General features: G+C 40.1%; 1 protein-coding gene across 1 annotated transcript in view; it reads right to left on the bottom strand.

Moving 5' to 3' along the window:
• Nucleotides 1-12,439: 12,439 nt before the first annotated feature.
• LOC143859728 (uncharacterized) overlaps nucleotides 12,440-21,345 on the bottom strand; it is a 49,109-nt gene continuing 40,203 nt past the window's right edge. Inside the window, exons 7-10 of the mRNA XM_077370381.1 lie at nucleotides 18,220-18,280; nucleotides 18,016-18,091; nucleotides 13,172-13,245; nucleotides 12,440-12,773 (exon numbers count right to left, since the gene is read on the bottom strand). Of these exons, the coding sequence (XP_077226496.1) occupies nucleotides 12,646-12,773; nucleotides 13,172-13,245; nucleotides 18,016-18,091; nucleotides 18,220-18,280 (339 nt within the window). The 3' untranslated portion in view covers nucleotides 12,440-12,645. The remainder of the gene's footprint in view (nucleotides 12,774-13,171; nucleotides 13,246-18,015; nucleotides 18,092-18,219; nucleotides 18,281-21,345) is intronic.

Here is a 21,345-nt window from a genome sequence, read left to right as displayed (position 1 = left end):
TTGGCGAAAGGGGCGCTGTTTTTAAGTCCCTTGGAGAGATGGTGCTCGCTGAAATCGACTGGTGTGGCGAAGATTACTAGTGGATTCCTTAAAAGATCAACTCGGGAAGAGTGGAGTAGGTCTTGGGTTTAAGATCGAACCACTTAAAAATCTTGTGTCCAAGCTTCCTCTTTCTATTGTGGTAATTCATCTTTTTAATCAATCTAAAACAAGTAGAAGAAAGTTTTTCAAAGTTCCTTAAAATTTTAAAAGACACCCAATTGAACCCCGTCTTGGGTTGTTAAGTGGAATTTCAAAACTCAAAACTGTCAGCGAGAGGTTTCCACTCAAGGAACCTAACAGCAGGATTCCTCCATAAAGGCTACAGGCCTAAGGATCCGATGTGAGTCTTACAACCCTATCATTAGTTCTCAGTGACAAAATTTTGTTATCTTCTTACTTTGGCATTCATGTGCCTTGCACCCTCTACCAAAGAGGGGCATCTGTAGACACCCAATTTTGTCTAGGTGGTACAAATGATAGGTTGTGGCAAGGAAGAGTCTGATGATGAACCGGAGTCTCTGTTATTTTTCTCTCGGTCTCTCTCTCAGGTTCATGAAACAGGAAATACTTCTCCAAAACAAATTTGTCCCAAAGTTAAAACCCAAAAGCCCGTTTCCACATGGCACCTGCCTTTTACGGCAAAACTAAAAAGCCCGTTTTCACATGGAACTCGTTTGAATTTAACTTTGAGTAAAAAAATGTGGGAAGTTACGCACACATTTTCAAAGTGTGTAGCTAGGTATTGGATGCCCTCGCCGCAAATAGCCCAACGGATCTGACCGCGTACGATTTGGAGTCCAAACGAAGGAATTACGGCCCACAGAAACTTCCGGGAAACACCCAAAACACCCCCAACATATAGGTGGCACCAAATCGCTGGGTGTGATCACCAAATCGTAAATTGCGATTTGGGAATCGCACCTTATGATTTCCATCCAAACCTATATATAGGTGAGGAGGTGGTAAGCCTAAAATAAGGTTTTCATTGTTTCAGAAATTGATTTTTGGATAAAAAAACCTGTCTCTGGTTTTCAACTATTTTCAAAGTAGACTTTGTTTATAAACCCTAGTTTCTTTATCCAAGAGAGAGAAAGTAGAGAAATTCTTACGGAGCTCGCACTAGGCGTCGGCATTCTGTCGAATTTCTGAAGATTCGGAGCGACACCCTTTAACTAGCACTGTTGCTCTACCAAATTTAGGAGAACTCAGGGCATCTTATCCAAATAGCACCATTGTTCTACCGAATTTTCAGGGAACCTGAAGCTCGTCATCAGAATTTCTAGAGAACTCGGAGATCCACCATCCAACTAGCGTCGTTGTTCTGCCGAATTTCTAGAGAACTCGGAGATCCGCCATCCAACTAGCGTCGTTACGCCGCCGACTTTCTAGGAGGCATCCCTGCTCCTTTGATAAAATTACATTTATTTCATTGTTTTCTGCACTTCTGTTATAAAACACCGTACAGGGTAGTTATAGGATCCATGGCTTCAAGCCTTGGGTCCTGTAACGTAAATTCCGTACCTCTCTTTGTAAATAGGGCTACGTTCCCTCTCCTTATCCGCCACTCTGTCTCCGGTCCTACCATAGACAAAAGAGACAAAAACGAGAGCCCTCGTGCTCCAACGGCGTCTGACAAACGGAGGGAATCAGAAACCCACCTTTTTCTTTCCTTTATGTCTTGTCGCTTCCGTTTATTTTAGTTATCCTGATTGTGGTCACACTGCGAGATCCTCTAGGGACTCGAAACATTCCGTAAATATACCTTCAATACGGATAACGCCAGAACTGATTCTTCTTTTTTCCTCTTCAAATCCTTTTTCATTTACGCAAAGGAATTAAGCCTAATCGTAATAAAGGGTAAAAATTAAGATTTCTGATAAAATTATTTGAAACTGTCAAACAAAGTCAAGAGACCGGGTTTACCTGGGCATGAGGGGTGCCTAACACCTTCGTCGAATGTAACCATAACCCTTACTCTAATTTCTGTAAAGACCACGCCTTAACAAACAGAGTAAAATTACAGGTTCTAGGCCCCAATCCTAGAGTACAACTTTGGTTACCGCTCTTGCAAAGAAACTCAGATCATTATCCTTGTTTCATTTGAAAAGCAGACACGGGTTCTAAGCCCTAACCAAGGTGGTGACTCTGAGACTCTTTCTTATGAAATTCAGACCCCGATCCCGAGTTCACAGGAAATGCAGACAAACAAGCACTCCCCAAAACTCGATGTGGTGATCCCATGCTACCGAGAGGGAAGCGGGAAAGAACCGGCCCCCACAAACAGCAGACCACTTTTTAAGAGGTTGTTGTTGGATCAAATATCAACGGTGGTACCTCTGACGTCCACCTTGACGGGACTTAACGGTCGGCCACCATATAATTTCTTTGCATAAATAATTCAAATGTTTAACACTTACTCTCACTCTCCCCAATAACCGCTAATAAATAAAATAACATAATCTCAATAGTGCCTAAACAATACTCATTGTCTAATAAAACTAGAAGAAACAACGAAAAAGGGAAATCGAAAAGTCACACCTCCACTCTCATCCGCAACACGAGGGTCAAAATCTGAAAATGATAAACCACAGTCAGTTGAAGAGCTCAGTACATAATGACTCACTACAAAACTAGGGTCAAAGAATGCTACAAAGAGGGAATCAATATGTAAATGAAGATGGTACAAACTACACATGAAGTGGTTAATACAAGTACAATAGTTGAGAAGCAAAGTCCACAAAGCCATATCTCAAAGTGTCACGTCAAAGAGGGTCCCAATAAGGGGAGCCACAAAGTCCCGAGAGATCCCTGAAAGTAATAAAAAAGGTACAAAACCACCAAATGGTCATCGGCTTAGCCCAAAATGTAAATTATTTTACCTGACCGGCCGCAGTTTGAAACTAGTTCCTAAGTTCACATACATGTCAAAAGGGTAAGCGAATAGCACCCACTGACAGGACCCAAAAGCCAACGTACTACCCCCATTGGTACGGGCCCTTATAGTTAGCATATATACCTAAGCCTCCACAAAAGATGTCCACATATGCACAAAGTCCAAAAGATTTTTGAAGGTCTAAAGATCACTGATTCACATTGGTTCCAAAAAGGTTTTCTAAAATAGTTGGCTATACAGTGACCAAAAGGTTCTTATATCAGAAAGGGTCACGTATTCAATACAAAAGTCATATGCTACCAACGAGTATGAGATTCAATAGATTTCATTCAATGAAAGAACAAGCATGGAAGACCCAAATTGAAGTCTAAGGTTACCGAGGATCGCACATATTCAAAGGGTGAGGAAGCTATGATCGAAGGCACTTATCGAATGGTAAATCCTCACACTAAAGTAGTACGGAATTGCGTACCTCAAATTTTCCTCTCTGAATCTTCCGGACTCGTAATCAATCAGCTAATATCACAATTATCCCATTATTATCAATGCGAGATCTAAGGAGATGAATCATAATACAAAAATCCCAACCCCGGAATAAAATGAGGTCAACGGGAGAGGAATGGGAAATCAAACTAGGATCTTTCTAAGTACTTCAGAATTAACATCATTATAGAATTTTCAAATATTTTTGGAATCATTTTTAACAAAAAGAACGCGTTTCCTCCATGTCCGTAGAGTACAAGAACGTAAAAAACGGACAAGAAATGAAGAAGTTATGAGTTTTTGAAGTTTGACCTGCCAGGGGAAAAACTGCAGCGCCGGACGTCCGATCCACATATAGTTTTGCAATGTTTTCGAAGTCTGATCCACATATAGTTTAGCAATGTTTTCAGTTGTCAGGCCCGTCTTGATTGGTGTGAAATGGGCTGATTTCATTAATCTATCCATTATTATCCACACAATATCATTGCTTGAGGGTGTACGAGGTAGAGCTGTCACGAAGTCCATAGTGATCTTCTCCCACTTCCACACAAGAATGGGAAGTGGTTGCAATGTTCCCGCAAGTCTCTGATGTTCTGCCTTAACCACCTGACAGGTTAAGCACTGTGATACAAAATGGGCTATCTCCCTCTTCATATTATTCCACCAAAAGTTGTCTTTCAAATCCTTGTACATCTTTGTGCTTCCAGGATGCACCGAATAACTTATAATGTGAGCTTCTTTCATAATTTTCCTTTTTAATTACCATTATTAGGAACACGAATGCGGTTGCTGAATCTCAAGGTGCCGTCCTAGTGAACATGAAATTCTGATTCCTTTCCTTCACCTAGCTTACTTCTGATCTTGCACAACTCGGGGTTGGAGTCTTAGGCAATTCTGATTCTCTCTTGCAGGTGGGTTGAAGTTGAAGTGCGGCAATCTGAGCCCCAAAACTTTGCCCACGAATCTCAATTCTACTCTGTGTAGATCTTCCAAAATGTTTTTCTAGGATGTGATTAAAACTGCCAAATTAACTGACGACTTTCGGCTTAGAGCATCAGCTATCACGTTGGCTTTACTAAGGTGATAGCTTATGGTCAAGTCGTAGTCCTTCAAAATTTCTAACCAATGCCTCTATCTCATGTTCAATTCTTTTTGGGTAAAGATATACTTTATACTCATGTGACCAGTAAATATCTCACATGGTTCTTCATATAGGTCATGCTTCCAAATCTTTAAGGCAAAGACCATCGCTACCAACTCCAAATCATAGGTTGGGTAATTTTCCTCATACAGTCTCAACTGACGGGAGGCGTAGGCTATAACCTTCTCGTTTTGCATCAATACACAACCGAGTCCTTTCTTTGAAGCATCACTGTAAATAGTGAATCCTACTCCGTTAACAAGCAGAGTTAGGATGGGAGATGTAACTAGTCCTTGCTTCAAATCTAGAAAACTCTATTCACATTCTTCTGACCAAACAAATCTTACTGCCTTGCGTGTCAAGCGGATAAAAGGGGCTGCGATACGTGAAAAGTCTTCCATGAATCTACAATGAGTCTTCCATGAATCTACAATAGTAGCCCACTAAACCCAGGAAACTTGAATTTCCGCCACACAGTTCGGCCTGTTCCAATCTACCACTGTTTCAATTTTCTTAGGGTCCACAGAAGCTCATTCCTTGGAGATCACATGTCTAAGGAAAGATATCGATTCAAGCCAAAACACACACTTCTTAAATTTTCCAAAAAGCTTCTCTTTTCTCAAAATTTCTAAGATAATCCTTAAATGCTTCTCATGGTCTGACCGACTTTTAGAGTACACCAAAATATTATCGATGAACACAACCACAAACCTTCTAATAAAGGTCTAAACACCCTGTTCATCAGGTCCATAAGAGCTATCAGGGCATTAGTTAATCCAAAGGGCATGACTAGGAACTCGTAATGCCCATACCGAGTACGAAATGTCGTCTTTGGGACGTCTTCCGGTGTAATTCTTAACTGATGATAACCTGATCGAAGATCGATCTTAGAGTACACACACGCCCTTGCAACTGGTCAAACAAATCATTTATCCGTGGGAGCGGATACTTGTTCTTTACTGTAACTTTGTTTAATTCTCTATAGTCTATGCATAATCTCATACTCCCATCTTTCTTCTTTACAAACAGAACTGGTGCTCCCCATGGTGAAACCCTAAGTCGTACAAAATCCTTCTCTAACAGTTCCTTTAACTGAGTCTTCAGTTCTTTCATTTCCACTAGTGCCATGCGATACGAGACCCTAGAGTTAGGCAGCGTACCAGGAGCTAAATCAACTCTACCTCTCGATCTGGGGGTAGACCTGGAAGCTCTTCAGGAAAAACATCAACAAAATATCTAACCACTGAAATATCTTCAATTTTCACATCATTGTGATTTACTTCAATTATCGATGCTAAGAAGGCTTCAAAGCCTTGTATAAGCAACCGACATGCTTGCATAACAGATAGAATCATAGGGATAGAGTGTGCTCCGCTCCCTTCAAAACAAAATTTTTCCTCTCCTGGAATCTCAAAATTCACTGTTTTCTTATTACAATCAACCAAGTCATAATGAGCTGACAGCCAATCCATGCCGAGGATCACATCGAAATCATAGATTTCTAAAAGTATTAGGTCTGCCACCAATTCTGAGAGGCCAAGACTTAATAATCCTATCGGTTATGAGATCATTTCCTACTGGTGTACTGACACAGATTTCATGGTCCATAGGCGCAAAAGGTAATAAATGCAATGTAGCATATGAAGAAGAAACAAATGAATGTGTAGCTCTAGAGTCAAATAATGCATATGCATAAGAAGATACAACAAGTAAGGTACCTGAAACCATAGTGCCGATAGTCTGAGCATCCTGGTGAGTAAGAGCATGTAGACGACCAGGAATATGGGGCTGGTCAATCTTCGGCTATCCCGCAGGAAGAGCTGGAACAGTTCGACTATGAATAGTTTGTCTGAATAGGTTGGGTTCGAACTGCAGGTGTTCTCTGAATTGATTGAGAGTCGCCTGCCAAAAGAGGGCACCCTGCGATCTGGTGGCCCATCTTGCCACATCTGAAGCATGCACCCGACGTCCACTGACATGACTCGAAAGGGTGATTTTTCCCACAATTTCCACACTTAGGAGCTGTGGTCTTGACATGTTCTGACTTAGTTTGACGATTCGCCTGATTCCTTTGATTTCTGACATTTCCTGACTTGCCACGAGACTCTTGAAATGATTGTTGCCTTCTAGAGGGTTGATACGGGGCTAATCCTCTGGAAGACTGTCCTCCTCTAAAATCACAGTCTTTGTTTCTTTTCTTATGATTTTTCTGTGAAATCCAACGAGCTTCAAAATGAACTGGTTCTAACTTTTTAGCTCGGTCAACTAGTTCAGCAAATGTTTCTGGGGCATTTGATCTAGCTATCCTCTTTTATTGCTAATCCATGCTCGAACTTTTCCTTTTTAGTAATCTCATCAGGCACCATTGTCGGAACATAACACGCAAGCTGTCAAATTTAGCCTCGTACTCCTCCACTATCATATCTCCTTGCACTAGCTTAGCAAATTCTCTCTGCATCCTATACAGAGTACTTCGAGGAAAATACTTAGCCAGGAATTCAATACAAAACATTGCCCAAGTGAAAGGGCCTTCATGATGTTCATATTTGCGCTCAATTCCCTTCCACCAATGAAGGGCTCTTCTTTCTAGCATATTAGTTGCATAGTTAACTTTGTCTTCATTCTAGTTACAACCCATTGCCTTAAAGGCCTTTTTAGCACTTTTTAACAAGGATTCGGCGTCATATGCCGACGTGGATTCCTGGAAGTATTTTGGTGCCAATCTCATAAATTCAGAAATACCAAACACTTGGTGAGGTTGCCCTCTAACCTGAGGCTGCTGAACTGGTTGAGGCTATTGTCGTTGCTGATTTGCTAAACCGATGACTATTCTCATAAAATCCTTCATTTCTACTCGTTCTTGTTTAATGTCATTTTGGGGCGCCACAGGTTGAGCCACACCCAGGTTTAGATTTTCTCTGAGTTTCACATTCGGTTCTTGATTCACATTCTGAGCTTGTTCACCTAAATTCTAAGGTTCCAAGTTTACTGGCTCATTTGGGGCCTCATTCTAATTTCCACCAACAGTGTCATCTAGGGCCTGATGTGGTGCCGATTTTTTTCCTTCCAATTTTTCCCTCTTTCGGGATCACCACTTCAAATGGGGGGGGGTGTTATTGAATGTCTGCATTTTTCTGTGAACTTGGGACCAAAATTTGAATTCCCTAGAAAAGAGAGTTTCAGAGTGACCACCTAGGTTGGGGCCTATGACCCGTGTCTACTTTTCTAATGAAACAAGGATAGAGATCCAAATTTCATAGGAAGAGCAGTAACCAAAGTTGTCCTCTAGGTCGGGACCGAAAACCCGTAATTTTACTCTGTTTTTAGGCATGGTCTTTACAGAAATCTGAGTAAGGGATATGGTTACATTCGGGGAAGGTGTTAGGCGCCCCTCATGCCCAGAGAAAACCCGGTCTCTTGGCTTGACTTGGCATTTTTTAGAGAAATTTATCAGAAAATCGTGATTTTTATTCTTTATATAGATTTAGCTTAATTCCTATTTTTATTTTGAAAGAATGGAGTAGAGAAAATAAAGAAAAAAAGGGGTTTAGTTTCCTCCATTTGTCCTACACCTTTTGAGGCGCAGGGCTCTCATCTCTGTCTCTTTTGTCCATGATAGGGCCGGAGAGAGAGTAGTGGGATAAGGAGAGGGAACGCGACCCTCTTTACAAAGAAAAAGGTACAGCATTTACATTATAGAATTCAGGGAAAGAGGAATCATGGACCCTATAACTACCCTATGCCGGGTTTTATAATAGAGATGTAGAAAGTGGGAAATAAATGTAAATATACCGATGGGGCGTGAACGTCTTTCGAAAATTCGACGGCGCAGCGGCGCTATTCGGATGGTGTAGCTCCAAGCTCGCCAAAAATTTAGCAGAAAAATGGCGCCAGTTGAAGGGTGTAGCTCCCAAGTTCTCGGAAATTCGACAGAACAACGGTCCTAGGAAGGTGGTATCCCTCCGAGTCCTTGGAAATTCGGTAGAATGCCAACGCCTAGTGTAAGCTCCCTAAGTATTTCTCTACATTCTCTCTTAATGGAAAAGAAACTAGGGTTTTGCGGAAAGTATTCCCTCGGAAAGATGAAAAACTTAGAAAAATTGGAAAATGGACGGAATTTTGCTGAAAACGGGTTCTGATTCGATCAGAATCTGATTATTTACAAGTTTTTGAAAAAATCTGAAACAAATTGCAATTTGTGATTTTTAAATAACAAATTGCGATTGCGATTTATTTAAAAAGTATATATATTTTTAGGGTTTTTTCGGGGTTTTTCGAGAGTTTCGGGGGCCGTATCTCCTTCGTTTGCACTCTAAATCGTGCGCGGTCAGATCCGTTGGTCTCCTTGCAGCAAAGAGAACCTAATGAACCTAAATTTACGCTCTGAATTGGTGTGATCAATTTCGGTGCGGTCGAAATCAGGTTTTCGGGAGTTTTCGGTAGACCATGACTCCTTCATTTGGACTCTAAATCGCACGCGGTCATACCATTCATAAATGTCCACACTTGCATAAATAATCCAAATAATCAAATGTTTAACACTTACTCTCACTCACCTCAATAGCTAGTAATAAATAAAATAACATAATCTCAATAATGCTTAAACAATACTCAATGTCTAATAAAACTATAAGAAACAGCTAAAAAGGGAAATCGAAAAGTCACGCCTCCTCTCCCTCGTCCGCAACACGAGGCTCAAAATCTGAAAATGATAAACCACAATCAGTTGAAAACTCAGTACATAATGGCGCACTACAAAACTGGGGTCAAAGCATGCTACAAAGAGGGAATCAATAGGTAAACAAAGATGGTATAAACTACACATGAAGTGGCTAATACAAGTACAATAACTGACAAGCAAAGTCCACAAAGCCATATCTCAAAGTGTCACATCAAAGAGGGTCCCGATAAGGGGAGCCACAAAGTCCCGAGATATCACTGAAAGCATTTAAAAAGGTATCAAATCACAAAGGTCATCAGCTTAGACCAAAAAGCAAGTTATTTTATCCAATTACCGGCGGTTCGAAACTAGTTTCTAAGTTCACATACCAGTTGACAGGGTCAGCGAATAGCGCCCACTGACGGGACCCAAAAGCCAATGTACTACCCCCATTGATGTGGTCCCTTATAGTTTAAATATATGCCTAAGACTCTACAAAAGGTGTCCACATATGCACAAAGTCCAAAAGATGTTCAAAGGTCCAAAGATAGTGATTCACGTTGGTTCAACAAAGGTTTTCTGGAATAGTTGGGTATACAATGATCCAAAGATTCTTATACAAGAGGGTCACATATTCAATACGAAAGTCATATGTTGTCAATGAGTATGAGATTCAATAGATTTCATTCAATGAAAGAACAAGCATGCGACGCCCAAATTAAAGTCTAAGGTTACCGAGTATCGCACATATTCAAAGGGTGAGGAAGCTATGATCAAAGGCACTTTATCAAATAGTAAATCACCACACTAAAGTAGTACAGAATTACGTACCTCAAATGTTTCTCTCCGACTCTTCTGGACTCGAAATCAGTCATCTAATATCACAATTATCCCATTATTATCAATGCGGGATGTAAGGAGATGAATCACGATACAAAAATTTCCCATTCCTCAATGGGAGAGGAATGGGAAATCAAACTAGGATCTTTCTAAGTATTTCAACATTAACATCATTATATAGTTTTCAAATATTCTTTGAATCATTGTTAACAGAAAGAACGTGTTTCCTGCATTACCATGGAGTGAACATAAAAAACGGATGAGAAACGAAGAAGTTATGGTTTTTTGAAGTTTGAGCTGCCGGGGGGAAAACTGTCAAGGCGGACTTCTCGGACTTTTTGCCGGATGTACTGGAATATTGCTGAGATGCCGTCTTAGATTCACACCCGCCCTGGAGCCTGTTGTTTGCTGTTTTTTTTTTCGGACGTCCGCCCCTGCGCAGACCCAGTTTTCCTGAAACACGATTTCCACCCTTTTGGTACAAAAAACGACCATAACTCATTTGTTTCTCATCGGAATTGGGCGCGGACGGGGTCGTTGAAAAGCTTAGAGCGAGGAGCTTGGAAAGAGTCCAAAAACCTCACCGGAATCCCGTCTGGAAGCGATTAGGAAAGAAACTTAGATCTAGGTCAAAATCACAATTTTCACTTTTAATAATCAAAGCATGATGATCTGGAGTTCAATGGGGATCCAAAGACACGATCAAACCCAAGGAACTCTAGATCCATCGAATGAATTCTTCCAAGCACTTACAAATCCCAAAATAAATTCTCACAACTTAAGATACAGATCTTTAGGATTTCTAAAAGACGATATTATCAAGGGATGGAGTTCATACCTTGTTTCGCGATCTAGGGCTTGCGAACTAGGTTCTCCTAGATCTCCTGTACGAAATTCTTCTCCTTTCTCACGAAAATTCTCTCTTGGGGTTATAGAAAACGTGTTTAGGGTTTTTATTAAACTCCCAAAAGATGTATTTATAGGCTCTCTCTTAAGAAGCCCTGATCAAAGCCGAATTCTCTAAGACAAAAACGCCCCTCACATAAAGGAAAAAATGAATTTAATAAGAAGGGGGGGGGGGGGTATTTACATTTTGAAACAATAGCATACTAATTATTAGATTAAAGTCAGTGATTACAGTCCTTGGATTCAAAAGATGAGCCATTTCTTGTCTCCATCTCAAACAAACCGACATTGGATTGCTATTTCCCAAGAATGCGGATTTAACTGGTTTATCATCGGAAAAATTCAATTCAGCGAGAACTAATCAAACCAAATGAGGATTACAGTACAGGCATGGGTGATCAGTGGTCCTGGCAGAAAAAAATACCCATGAACCATCGTTATTACAAGATGGGCAAAGTTTCCACCTGAGCCCTTGCAAAAATCTTCGTTATTGCAGATGGGCACATTTGGTTACCTCATGTATTTGGATTTGGATTTGAGTTTTGGATACAAAATACATCAATCATCCTCATGCTCATGTTGTACGAGAGAGAGAGAGAGAGAGAGAGAGAGAGAGAGGGAACAAGGGACGTCTGGCTGCTGCAACAGCAAGGTCGAGGAGCAGCCAAGGTGAAGGCAATTGCCACAAATATTGATTTGCAAATAATGTCTTGCAGAACAGATTTGGAAATCGGATTTTTTTTCACTATTGTAGCTTATTTGGAAATCAAAGGATCTGATTGAGTTACAAATCTCAACTGAAAATGTGAGAAATCCAAATCTAAATCTTGTGGGTATCCAAATGTGGCCTAAGGGCCCGTTTGGATATCACATATTTTGTATTTGGATTTGGAATTGACTTTTGAGTACAAAATGAATAGATCTGCCAGCTCATGTTGAGGGAGAGAGAGAGAGATGGAAGAGGGTACTTCCTACTAGAAGGGAGAGGTTGAGGAGCAAAGAGAGTGAAGGAAACTGCCAGATCTGTGGATTTCCAATTACTTATTACGACAGCATATTTGGGAATCGGTTTTTTTCACTGTCAGTCGCTGATTTGGAAATCAAAGAATTTGATCCGGATCCAAACATCAACAAAAAAAGGGCTGCAAATGTGAGAAATCCAAATCAAAATCTTCACGGCATCCAAACGGGCCCTTGCGCGGATTTTAGAATCTTGGATTTCCTCAAAATTGTAGATGGGAGACAAGAGAAGAAAGCGACGAACCGTAGTTTTCTGATTTCTTGCCCTTCTTTCTGACAGCAAGAGAGTAGGAGATCGTCCCATGTTTCCAGGTTTTAGAAATCATAGGATGCGGGAGAGATTTCTAAAATCTGGATTTTTTACGTAAAATCCAAGAAACGCTGTTAGTAAATCATACAGCAACTTGATCATGAACCCTCTTTTCAATCTAAAACCTGGATTCTAAAATCCGTGTATCCAAACAGCCCTGAGGCTGTCTCTCAATTCGCAAAAATGTACATATGTATACATATAAAAAAAAAAATGATTGCACACAGAGAGAAAGACAAGCAACTGAATACATTATTATTGTTACATAACAACCGCTTGGGCCATTTTGAGCCCCCAGCCTCAAAATTTAGTCACTAGTACTTAACAAGCCAACATTGCAAAGAGCCATCTTATTGGGAAGGAGTGGTATTCATCAGACCACCGACTATTTTGACATACTCTGCTAAGTCCATTACTGCGACCTCTTCTCCATCCTGGATGGCAACCAAAACGGATGTTGCGATACCACAAACAATGCCTACAAGGAAAGATGATTACATGTCAAAACAATTGCAAGACTTTGTGGGGTCAAATATCATACATTATACCTTGCAAAAATCCAGGCCCAAGAGTGCCCCCATTGGATACACCTCGCCATCGTGCATTTATAATTACTTTATTTTTGCATTTTCAGTGCTATTATAATGCACATTGATGACTTGGGTCCAATGGGGGCGTCCTTGCGGTTGGTTTTTGCAAGGGTGTCCTTCAGTGCAGCCAACCACAAGGGCGCCCTTCAGTACAAGCACATACATGTCAGTAAAAGGGCAGCCACTCTTGAAATTTACATGCAGGTAAAATGTACAAGGGTATGCATGGAGTTAAATATAACATGTGAGAGTGACCCAGATTGGGAAATGCAAACTTTAGTTTTACCATTTTCGATTACACCAGGTATCATGTTGATGCTCTTCTCAAGCTCAGCTGGGTTCTGAATACCACTTGGGAAGCTGGACAAGGATAAAAATTGATTCAGTGTATGAAGTACATAAGAGGGGAATAGATGAACATATATCCAATCTTTCAAGAAACCAGTATCACATTACTATTTCAATCTAGTTTGGAAGGCATATGAAACATGCAATAGGCACCTCAGAACAGATTAATACGACCATAATGTAAATTACCAAACAATTCATTTTTTGACAATAGAAAATGCTAACTTCATTAATTTGGAAAACCACTAATATCATTAGCACGCAAGGAAAAATGGAGAAACAAATGGAGAAGTATTTCCACGAAAGGCAATTTAAAATTGCAAAAGGAGAAAAAGAACTCTACAAAAGTATTTATAAGCAAACTTTAATGGGACAATGTCCAAAACTTTTACCAGGACATGTATAATACTTGTGATTGTCTCAAAGGGAGTGCAGTTTGCAGAGGCAACTCTTCTCTGTGGTTATTCAGTGAGCATCGATCTTTCCTAACTTTAGAGGTATATCGATGACTTCTTGGGACGATATTTGGCTGAGTAGGTATTTTAAGGAGGTTCTGCACCCAAGGTGGGAACCAGCCTCTCGTAAGATGTTGAAGCTAGACTTTGATGACTCGAGCCTTGGAAACTGGCATTGGAGGTCTATTGAGGACTGCAGATAGAGAGATGTTATGTTCTTTTTGGGGGTCTGATCGGAGTACATGATTCTAACAAGACAGAGGTTCAGGTGCTTCTACATAGTATTAAGTTGTCGGATCAATTACAGTTACAACCGTATTAGATTATTATTGAGGGTGATTCCCTCAAAGTGGTTAAATAAGAGTTGATGTCAGACACTCATTGGGATCTGTGAATGCTATTGAGGAGATCCATGATCCACTGGAGGGACATGACATTGAGCTCAGACATGTATGACGGTCAACCAATTATGATGCAAACTAACGCGCCTGTTCTGGGATCACCAGAGAGTCGTCACTATTGCTTGATCAGCTCATTAAGTGAGGATGCCTCGAAATTTTGTTCCGTTCGGGGCTGATGATTTTGCCCTGATTGTTTTCTCTTGTTACTCTCCTTTTTTTGCTTTGTCTTGTATGACCACGTTGGTAATTGGGCCATATTTTCTTTAAAAAAAATTTCATCATTCAAAAAAAGTATAATACTAGTGATATTGAACTTGCTAGACTCAAAACATTTGAATCATTTCTGTTTGTTCGAGTATAAAAAAAAGGGTGGCCGAGTGCACGAGGCTCCCCCCATTGTGAGGTATGGGGAGGGCTAGATGTACGCAGCCTTACCTCTGCTTTGCAGAGAGGCTGTTTCTGTGACTTGAACCCGTGACCACCATGTCACACTGGTGAAACCTTACCACTGCGCCAAGGCTTGCCCTCTGTTTGTTCGAGTATGAATTCCAAAATTCGGTTCGGTTTCATAAAAAAGAAGGCCAATCAAGCCCCCCTTGGTAATGGTAGACTGGGATCTAGAGAGGTCAACAAAGCCCTATTGGGTAAATGGTTATGCATAAATGGGGAAGACAGAAGTCAGCGATGGACGAAAGTAATTGATAGTAAATACGGCACGGCACAAGAAAAGTGGATATCTGATGACAAGTACGGATCCACTGGGATGCCATTGTGGCGAGATATATTGAGGAAAAAGGTTAAATTTAGTGAAGGAAAACAGTTTTAGAGTTTACAAGGATGATAGAATAAGCTTCTGGCACGATAAATGGTGTGGGCTATATAGAGTAGTTATCAATAAAAATGTGGTTGCATTTGATTGCTACGAGCGGATAGAAGGCAAAATAGAGAGGAAAATACAAGTTCATTGTCATTTCTTTAAAAAGGAGATTGAAAGAGTATCCTGATTATTGGTAAAATTGGACGTCTGCTATAAAAAGAATGGAAATGACAAGAGTTTGGATATGGAGCTCATCTAGTTCTCACTGACAAATCATTCTACGACCACTTGGCGCCTTTCCCTCAAACCTCTCATATAGCCAAAGTGTGGAGTATACTCGCCCCTCCAACCTTTGTGAATTTTAGCTGTATTGCCATTCTTGATAAGATCCTCACAGTAGATCATCTCAGAAACTGTGATATAATAATTATTGACCATTGTGCATAGGGGTGAGCATTATTAAGTTAAAACCGAATTAACCGACCGAACCGAAATAGTTCGGTCATTTCGGTTCGGTCATCAGGTTAATTGGTTCGGTTTCGGTTGTAAATTTTATAAAACCCGGTTTCTGGTTTCGGTTTCGGTTTTCCCAAAAATTATTTCGGTTTTACAGAAAACCGAAGTTCTACAATCCTAGGGAGAGAAAAATGTATCCACCTGCCAACTCAAGAGTGGAGAATGAACTCAAATATTAGCAAAGAAAATTAAAATAAAGGAAAATTTGACCACTAAAATTCGAAAAGATCCTGCAATTACCTATCTATGGTGCAAATTTGACCACTAAAATTCAAAAAGATCCTGCAATTACCTATCTATGGTGCTGAATATTAAGGCCAATGTGACAGCTGGATAGTGCGAAGTGACGTCTGTAAAGGAGGCTGCGCCAAGTAAAAGTAAAAGGGGTGCAAGTACCGTTGGTTCACATCACGAAGACTTTTTGTTTGAAATGGATTCACATCACGAAGACTCAGAGGAAAAATGATATCTCCACCCATTTTCTTTTTGTTTGCAAAAAAGGGTGAAAATTCTGAAGAGTGAAGAAGACTCCATGGTAGATGGCTCAACCTCCACGCGCCTCTGCCTCATGGCCCTCGTCTCCAAGAGATCAAGAAGAAGAAGTGGATGAATCAAGTTAGTGGTTTAGTAACTTTAGTTTGCTCTTCTTTCTTCATATTCCATTATTTTTTTCGTTTTCCCCCTCCATTTAACACTCATTAGGGTTTTTTGCGTGAATCTTCGTCGTTATTCAGTTCTGACCGAGCTAACTGAACAACCGAATTCTTTTTTCGGTTTTGGTTCGGTTCGGTTTCAACTAAATTCGGTTTCTGTTTCGGTTCCAATTTTGGATAACTGAAATAATTTTGGTTTCCAGATTTCAGTTTTTTCGGTTCGGTTTTAACCAAATACACACCCCTAATTGTGCATTACGCAAAGAAGCAAGGGAGACAGTGGACCAGACTTTTATACATTGCAGGATTGCAAGGGAGATATGAAGTCAGATTCTAAGGAGATTTGGGGTATCATGAGTATTCTCACTACACCTACCAGAACTTCCAGAGTCTTGAATCTTTGTCACATCACTGGAGAAATGAAAGATTCTTTGGCTAGTGGTTCTCTTGGCTATGATATGGGTCATATGGAAGGGAAAAAATGCTAGGGTTTTCAGGGGACTGGCCAAGACTACACTTTTCTTGTACACAAAAGTGAAAGCATTAACCATATCTTGGGTTAAGACACTTCCCAATTTCACATTTTTCCTCTTTCTATGACCTGTGAAGGGAATGGAGGGAGGTATGCGGTATGCACTAGCAGAGAGCAGAGAGCAGTCACACATCCCCACTCCTAGTTGGGAAACCATGGCCAAACCATCTTAAAGCTCAATTTTGACGGATCTAGCATTGGTAACCCTGGGCTAGCTGGGGTGGGCTGAGTATTGCGGGATGAGAGGGGTGTCACCAAATGGGCTTTCTCGGGTCCAATTGGAATATCAGATTCAAATCGAGTAGAGGTTAGAGTTCTACTACAAGGGGTAAGGATGGGAGTGCTCAGATCTTAACGGATTGATACTGGACGGGGACTCCCTCAATATAATTAGGTGGGTGAGCGGGAGCCAACTGCTTTCTTCGAGATTTGCACATTTCTTTGAAGAGACCTTTGATCGAGTGGGGGCGCTGCAGTGTTGTATCAGCATGTTCAGAGATAGGCCAATTCGGATGCCGATCACTTAGCAAGGTAGGGTGTAGAAAGGGATAGTTTAGCAGCTTTTGACATATTGTCCCCTTATTAGATGCCCCTTTGCTCCCTTTTGATTATTTTCTTATTTCTTCCTCTCTTTGTGCATGCGTATTTTTGTATTTGACAATCACGGTCATTGTTCCTTATTAATAATACTATTAGCCATTCAAAAGAAAGGAAGAAGATCATCAACTTATATGAACATCTACACAATCAGATGAATTTGCATGCAAGTTAAGTCAAATTTGAAACCAAAAGAGCAAAATTTCAAGTTGAGTCAAAGCTTTTGGGCAATTAAATTTTAAACTATCTTCTTTTTTTCCTTGATCGTTGATACTACAAGCATGGATAGGAAGAAAATATATGCAATGTAACAGAACAAGCATTCTTCAAAATGAGATGACTAACATGGAGCAAAAATTATGATATTGTTAATATGTATAGCAAGCAGAGAAGCAAAAGGCCCAAACATTGTTTAGAAGCTTGCTTAGTCAATTATTGACTTGACCAATTTGACCTTGTTTAGACCCAAATCAGTCAATGAAAATCGCAAATAACTAACCCAAGTCAATGAAAAGCTAAACATTGTTTGATAATGAAAAATATGTCTTTCTCAACTGAGTCAATTTGACTTGGCCGAGATGACTCACCCACTCCATTGAGCAGTCCACATCCAAGTATGACTTTTTAAACACTGCATTGATGCATCATTACTCAAGGAAGCACAAAAAATTCCAAGATAATTTATATCCAACAAAAATAGAACTACATCCCATGGCTACAAAATCCAACTCTTACAAACTGATACAACAAAAATAGAAAAAGGTAATACCTCATGTAATTCAAGAAGTGGAACAAATAAAAGAGATCATACCTCACATCAACAATCATATTCCCTAGGTCAGTGATCACGGGACCATCTTTCCTCAAGGCCGATCGAATTTCAGGAACTGACAATTAATAACTGCATTAATTAGCATCATCTTCCTGTTGAAATTGCTAAAATTCATAATATTGTTCAAGGATCTTATATGCAATCCAAAGGCAGGCTTATAGATTTTGTACTGTCAATTCTAACCTCCTCCAAGAGTAACAAGCCGCCTCAAAACAGGTGAAATGGCTGGGGGGAGAACTTCCACCTACAAATACGTACTAAATTAGTAACCTTGAAATGCAATATTCAATAATGGAAAACTGGTGAAAGAAATTGGCTGAAGGCATTACGAGTCAACACCGCCAAAGCAAATGAATTGATAGAAAAACCTAACTTTCTACACTAAGTTTAAAATGAGGTAAAGGTATGTATCTTATTTATAATACACTATCTTTATATAGGCAAGCAACATTTTTCTTTGATACAGAAAATAGTAACTTTTTAATATTAAGTGAGAATGGGCCAACCTTCTTACGTAAATAAAAGGAATAGGGCATCTGTCATGTATGAGAGATTATTGATGCAATCTTGATGGGCTTATCAAGTCAGTCCTTAGTTATAAATTTAGTTTTGTTTCGGCCTAAACGTTTCTTTCCGTCCGGAAAACCAGAACGGAATACCTATATATTCCGTTTTGCACCATGTTTCGTCCAGTTACAATCCATTTCGGCCGAAACAGGGTGTTTCGTCCGGTTTAATTTGAAACAAAATTGGCGAAATTCCCTGTTTCGGCTGAAATACCCCTTTTACTTTTTTCTCCTCTTCTTCTTACCTCTTCTTCTTTACTATTTTAATGTCCATTTACTTAAGATTTACATGTAAATAAGAGAATATACCCCATTTGGAATTATTAAAAGTAGTTTCAAGACCCAATTCTAAAAGGATAAAAAGGCAACTTTCCGGTTCTAGTACAAAATTCAACCTTTTTCGGTCATTGCAGGCCTAGTCAAAATCTTAACTTCCAAACGATGGAGTATTTTTCAATTTTAAAAATTCATAAATTCTAGGGAAAATTATTAAAAAAATGCTAAGTTTTGTCTAAATTGTGACTAAAGGGTAGTGATTTGGAATTTATAAAAAATGTGCTGTCAGGTGAGAGAAGATGGCTTTTAGGACAAATATATACCCCTCCTACCTCTTTTTTCCCTCCACCTTTTTGCACCTATCCCTATGCACTTATTACCTTCTCACCTACCACCTTCTTCCTCAAGGCTTTTCTAACGTGGAAAACTCCATAAAAGGGTTTTGAAGGTTGCCATTTACAACAGGGTTCATATTCACGAGGGTTTATTCATGATAAACTTATCGAAGCAGTGTTATAAAATGCAAAGAAAATGGATTTTGAGCTTAAAACTGAATTTTGTTCTTTCCCCCATTTTCAAGATAAATCCATTTTCTTTGCATTTTTTTATTCTAAAACATCAAAACCAAGCTTCAATTTATGGTTGCCTGCATGACACTAAGATCACAACGTATATCCCTATTATCCTTGGAATTATTACTCAATTTGAAGATAAAAATCCTTGGAATTATCCCTATTCTACTGGCTTCCGTCGGAAGTCCGAACAAAACTTCGGACTTCCGAATGGAAGCCAGTATACGTAACCAAATTACTGGTTCCATTCGGAAGTCCAAAGTTTTGTTCGGACTTCCGAACAAACGTTCGGACTTCCGACGGAAGGCAGTCGGACTTTGTAGTTTTTTCAGTAATTGTCATATGTTAGAACATCCTTTCGGTTATTTTTTTCGTAATTTTACTACTTTGCTTCCATTTTTCCGTAATTTTTCATTTAAAATTAGAACTTCTGCCACAAATCCGTAATGATTACTATTTTTTGCTATTATGTTTTTTCTAGCCACCTTTGCACCCATGTTACTTCTGCCAATCTTTGCATCAAAGGATAGGCCACAAGCCGACAAGTAGGCTCGGTGAAGGTGGCTAGCAAATTCCTATACAAAAAAAAAATCTTAAAAAAAAAGCAAAAATCTGGGTGACCCGTGGGTTGACCCAGCCCGTACGGGCCAGGCGCGGGTCCAGGCTAAAATTTCTCCCATTTTTTCTTCATTTTGGAGAAATGTGTTGAGGGAGTTTAGAGGGTTCCACGTCAGCAGACAAGGGCCCGACAACCCCAGTGGTCAAACTCCCCATTTTTGCTAAATTCCAAACCAAACAGGTTTAAGCAAATCAGTAGAATAACATTCCCTGGTATTTTTCTCAGAAAAAGGTAACCAAACAGAGCATAGTGGTTTCAGGGTATAAGATGTGGTTCCCAGTGGTTCCGGGGTATAAAATGTGATTCCCTAGTTGTTCCGGGGTATAAGATGCCGTTCCCTAGTGGTTCCGGGGTATAAGATGTCGTTCCCTAGTGGTTCCGGGGTATAAGATGTGATTCCCTAGTGGTTCCGAGGTATAAAATGTGGTTCCCTAGTGGTTCCGAGATATAATGTGGTTCCCTAGTGGTTCCTGGGTATAAGTTGTGGTTCCCTAATGGTTCCGAGGTATAAAATGTGGTTCCCTAGTGGTTCTGAGGTATAAGTTGTGGTTCCCTAGTGGTTCCGGGGTATAAGTTGTGGTTCCCTAGTGGTTCCGAGGTATAAGATGTGGTTCCCTAGTGGTTCCGGGGTATAAGCTGTGGTTCCCTAGTGGTTCCGGGGTATAAGATGTGGTTCCCTAGTGGTTCCGAGGTATAAAATGTGGTTCCCTAGTGGTTCCGGGGTATAAGTTGTGGTTCCCTAGTGGTTTCTGGGTAGAAGATGTGATTCCCTAGTGGTTCCCGGGTATAAGCTGTGGTTCCCAAGTGGTTCCGGTATATAAGATGTGGTTCCCTAGTGGTTCCGAGGTATAAAATGTGGTTCCCTAGTGGTTTCGGGGTATAAGATGTGGTTCCCTAGTGGTTCCGGGGTATAAGATGTGGTACCCATAAATGTGGTTCCGGGGTATAACACCTCAGAACCACTATATTATATTTCCAATAAGTTCAAGATAGTATTTCAGTGGTTTTAAAAGTCATCATGGCTCTATCATTGGTGTTTAAACCTATTGGAACCATTAGTGGTTCCGAGAGGTTACATAGAGGTTTCAACACTCTAAATTGTGGTTCCAAGAGTCCAACTTGTGTTTGGTACATTATAATAGTATTTTAGTGGTTTTAAAAGTCATCATGGATGTATCATTAGTGTTTTAAACCTATTGGAACCATTAGGTAGGCCTCGGAACCACAATTTAGTGGTTCCGAGGAGGTTAAATAGTGGTTCCAAGAATCCATATCA

Source organism: Tasmannia lanceolata, unplaced genomic scaffold (genome assembly GCF_043159265.1).
Source record: "Tasmannia lanceolata isolate RefF3 unplaced genomic scaffold, GAP_Taslan_0.1 ptg000036l, whole genome shotgun sequence".
NCBI lineage: Eukaryota > Viridiplantae > Streptophyta > Magnoliopsida > Canellales > Winteraceae > Tasmannia > Tasmannia lanceolata.
Note: the sequence above shows the minus strand (reverse complement) of the source record. Positions and strands in the feature narration are given on the sequence as shown.